Source organism: Corvus moneduloides, unplaced genomic scaffold (assembly GCF_009650955.1).
Source record: "Corvus moneduloides isolate bCorMon1 unplaced genomic scaffold, bCorMon1.pri scaffold_129_arrow_ctg1, whole genome shotgun sequence".
Lineage (NCBI taxonomy): Eukaryota > Metazoa > Chordata > Aves > Passeriformes > Corvidae > Corvus > Corvus moneduloides.
This window is the reverse complement of record NW_022436886.1, coordinates 37,323-41,681: the sequence shown is the minus strand read 5'-3', so window position 1 is coordinate 41,681 and position 4,359 is coordinate 37,323. Positions and strand designations below refer to the sequence as shown.

The following is a 4,359-nucleotide window of genomic DNA, read 5'->3' as shown; positions in this document are numbered from 1 at the left end:
TACTCACCGTCTCCTAAGAAGGCCGGGGTCCTCTGGCGGCACGCTTCGGCCACGCTCCGAGGCCGACGCCGTCGTCACGGGGTATGCCTGGGTTAAAAGGAGACGAGGTGTTGTGGCGTTGCTGAAACTTAAGTGGACCCTCCCTCCTCCTCCTCCCTCCCTCCCCGACTCGCCGCAACTCCACGGCCACGGATGTACCGGAAGGTACCTCGGAACAGATAATGTAAAGGCTTCGTCGCAGAGTCCCGTAATACTTCCGGAGAGCTCGCAACGGTGACGAAGCGGGTCCGTCGGCCGGTCGGCGAGGAGGTTCGGCATAAAAAAAGTGGACCCCCTAAAACACACAAATGACAAGGGATGCTTAGAGCTGTACCAGAACCTGGCACCCAAGGAATAACAAGTGGTTCTTACCACCAGTGACTTCTTACCTCGTTCACTTGACCTTGACTGCTGAGATCTGGCTTTACCTCCTAAGAACAAAGACAAAGAACAATGCTGTAACACAGCCACCGTTTACAGTTGCCCCACAAACACAAACGGTGACTGACCTTCCTGCGGGAACCCCCTCGCCCGGTCTGGGGCGCTCTGCCACAGATTTCATCCGTCTGCATCTGAAAGAAAGCGATGACAAAAGTCAGAGTCCCGCATGATAACTTAACAGCTCCAGGCATCCTATGTCAATCTAGGAATACCAGCTAGAGGCCAAACTACACCCTACATTACAGATTTCAAGGCCTTGGGACTTGTCCTACTACACCTATACACCAGACTACATGGCAGGGCAGAGCAGCTCCGGGCCAAACCCACGCAGGTACCTGTGACACAGGAAATGACAAACGAGGAGACGCAATGAAGAGAGAAAACTCTGGCAAGAGGAATGACCGCCAGGACCGAGAGAATGCGGAGCGAGATGATCTCGGCGAGACCGACGAGGCTCAAAGAAGATGCTAACGGAAGGGCTTATTCCGAGAACCGCAAAGATGGATGCCCGAGAATCGTACGGTCAGAATCCTCTACCGCTCTTTGCATTCTGACAAGTCCTAATCCTCTGTAATGGATCGCTGCGGTGCACAGCTGTGAATATAGCTCAGAACAAGACCATAAAAGACCTCTGACTCAATGCTTCTAAAGGGAGATGCGATTTCAACGTGCATCCGAGCTCATCGGTCAAAAGTCTGACGGTATCGGCGCCCGGCCGAGGAACGCGGACGCTAAGGACGACGCCCGGCATTTCCGATAAGCCGGCCCCTCGAAGGGCTAAGGAAAAAGACCTAAGACGCAAGATGCCCAAAAGACACAGAACATACAACAGACAAGTGACACGACACTCACCGGGACTGCTCTGCCCGCCTCGACATTGTGATCAAAAGTAAGACTTGTCCTTTATGTGGGCTAAGGGGCCCCTTCTGGGACATTCCCGCCTTCAAAGCCGACTCAAAAATCCCTCCCGGCGAGGCCCGACCCGGCACCCTGCTTTCATCCCCTCTGTGGGTCGTAACCCTCGACTTATCTCTCGGACGTCCGGGATGGGAATCCGCCTCCGGTGCAAAATAAAACTACCTCGCTGTCCGGGAAGCTCCTGCCATCTCCTAGTCGGCTACAACAAAGAAAACCAAACATCGGTACGTGAACTTAGTGGCACGTCAGCCAAAACCTGACAATTCCGCTACTCACCGTCTCCTAAGAAGGCCGGGGTCCTCCGGCGGCACGCTTCGCCCACGCTCCGAGGCCGACGCCATCGTTGCGGGGTATGCCCGGGTTAAGAAGAGACAAGGTGCTGTGGAATTGCTTGAACTTGAGGGGACCCTCGCTCCTCCTCCCTCCCTCCCTCCCCGACTCGCCGCAACTCCTCCGCCGTTGCCGAGGCACGGAACAGAAAGCGTAAAGGCTTCATTGCAGAGTCCCGTAACACTTCGGGAGGGCTCACGAGGGCGGCGAGCCGGCTCTGTCGGCCGGTCGGTGAGGGGATTTGGCGTAACGCGAGCGGACCGACTAAAACGCGCAAATGACGACGGCCGCTTAAAGTTTAGAGTACCGGCACTCGGCACCCGAGCGATAACAACTTTTTCCTTCCACCGGTCACCGCTTACCTCACTCACTTGACCTTGACTGCTGAGATCTGGCTTTACCTCCTAGGAACAAAGACAAAGAACAATGCTGTAACACAGCCACCGTTTACGCTTGCCCAGCACAGACAAACGGTGACCGACCTTCCTGCGGGAATCCCCTCACCCGGTATGGGGCGCTCTGCCACGGATTTAATCCGTCTGCATCTGCAAGAAAGCGATGACAAAAGTCAAAGGCCTGCATGAGAATTTGACGGCTTCCAACCATCTCGTGTGAATCTAGGAATATCATCTAGAGCCCAGCTACAACCTACGTTACAAATTTCAAGTCCCCAGGCCTTGTTCTATTACACCTACGTGCCAGGGTATGCGGCAGGGCGGAGCAGCTCCGGGCCAAACCCGTGCAAGCACCCGTGACACAGGAGATGACAAATGAGGAGACGTAACAAGGACAGAAAACTCTCTGCGAAAAGAACGACGGCAAGCACATCGAAGGGCTAAGGCGGACGACACGAGACGCCCAAAAGACACAGAACACGACAATAGACAGGTGACACGACACGCACCGGGATTGCTCCGCCCTGCGCACCTCGGCATTGCGATCGAAAGCGAGACTTCCCTTTACGTGGGCTGAGGGACCCCTTCTTGGATATCTCCATCTCCAAAGCTAACTCAAAAATCCCTCCCGGCGAGTCCCGACCCGACACCCCGCTTTCACCCCCTCCGTGGGTCAGGGCCCTCGACTTATCTCTCGGACGTCCGGGGATGCGAACGTGCCTCGGGTGAGAAAAGAAGGCCGGCTCTCGCCGCCCGGGAAGTTCCTGCTGTCCCCGGGCCGTTGTCTCTTAGTCAGATACAATAAAGAAAACCAAGATCAAAGGATGAGTTTAGTGGAAAATCGCAACAAGTCGGCCGCTCGCTCGCTCCTAAGTGCCCCTAGATTCTCAAGGCCCCGGCTTCATCCCTAGTCTAAGGCTGCGGCCGCTATTACGCTAGGCACCCAGGGTAGCGAGGGACAGAGCTACGAGGCGTTTCCATAAACGCACGGGACGCGTTTGCGTGCCGTAAAACACGTAAATGCGGGCGCCGTGCTTACGGAAAAGCCTTAAGCGGCTCCCAAATAGACGCCGTTTCCCACCGTGCCGCCTTCGAAACCCCCCTGCCGTAACTCCTAACCCGCTACCCTGCTCGCCCTCCCTCTCCCGGTCACGATCCTCAACTTCCCTATCGGTAGCCTCAATCTCAGACGCCACCTATGACATGAGGCAGATCCCCTTTTGGACACAATAAATTTGCTGAGAAAATTTGAAGTATCCCACTCAACACAACCTGGAATAGCAGGAAGTTGCACTGCTCCAAAAAAAAAAAAAAAAAAAAAACCTTAGCACAAAACTAGAAATTATAAAACCACCTTACCACCCCTAAACATGCAACCCAAATGAGTGAACTTAAATACTCCCTGTGTTCAATGGTATCTTCTTCCCGATGTCTTCGAAGCCTCTGTTGCTTCAGATGCCAAAAGAACCTGCTGAAATTGAGCTGAGCTAAGCAGAAAGATCCCCATCACTGAAATGAGAGGAGAGCTCTTACCCCGCTCACTCCCAGAGAGGGAATGACTCCCCTTGCAAAAGGCTGGGGTTAATATACCCCTGGCCGGGCCCGCCTCTCGTTCCCATGATGCCCGGGGAAAAGGGAGGAGCCAAATCCTGCAAGGTATAAAAGCCCTCCTAGGAGTTGCCACTGTTTGGCTCCTCTGACTCAAATTGGAGGTGAGTAAAGGGCTCGATAGAAAACTCTTCAGGGAAATGACAATGCTTTCTTTTTTGCTTTTATATTGAGCAAAAGGGTGGCCGACCGGTAAGAAATCAAACTTTGTGTTTTGGGAACGCAGCTAGATAATTTGTTGCTAACTTGCATAATTATTCCTTAGTGATTACTGAGTAGTACTCCACCTGTGACTAATTAGGGTAGAGAAGAATAGTAATTGTATTAATGATGTAACTCTCCTTGGAACCTCTAATTAGGGCTATATACATTATAAATAAAAATAAGAATTCTTAATACCCTCCTAAGTGCTATTAGGTCCGTGCCGGGCTCGCTCCCGTACGACGTTCGGTACCGGGGCTCGGGTAGGAGCGCCCTGAAACGCAATTTAAATCCTTAAAATGCTCAAAAAGGGAGAGCTTCCTTTGATTAAACTCTTTAAAATGAGGAAATGGGCGGGAGTTGTCTCCACTTGAACCGATACAATGGCAAATTAATGGCTTCTCCCCTTCAATTTAATCCCCTAAGC

General features: G+C 52.9%; 1 protein-coding gene across 1 annotated transcript in view; it reads right to left on the bottom strand.

Moving 5' to 3' along the window:
* Positions 1 to 4,084, bottom strand: part of LOC116438844 — a 5,656-nt gene extending 1,572 nt beyond the window's left edge. Inside the window, exons 1-5 of the mRNA XM_032097849.1 lie at positions 2,424 to 4,084; positions 2,233 to 2,273; positions 2,091 to 2,132; positions 209 to 334; positions 8 to 87 (exon numbers count right to left, since the gene is read on the bottom strand). Coding sequence (XP_031953740.1) covers positions 8 to 87; positions 209 to 334; positions 2,091 to 2,132; positions 2,233 to 2,273; positions 2,424 to 2,556 — 422 coding nt within the window. The 5' untranslated portion in view covers positions 2,557 to 4,084. The remainder of the gene's footprint in view (positions 1 to 7; positions 88 to 208; positions 335 to 2,090; positions 2,133 to 2,232; positions 2,274 to 2,423) is intronic.
* Positions 4,085 to 4,359: the final 275 nt, after the last annotated feature.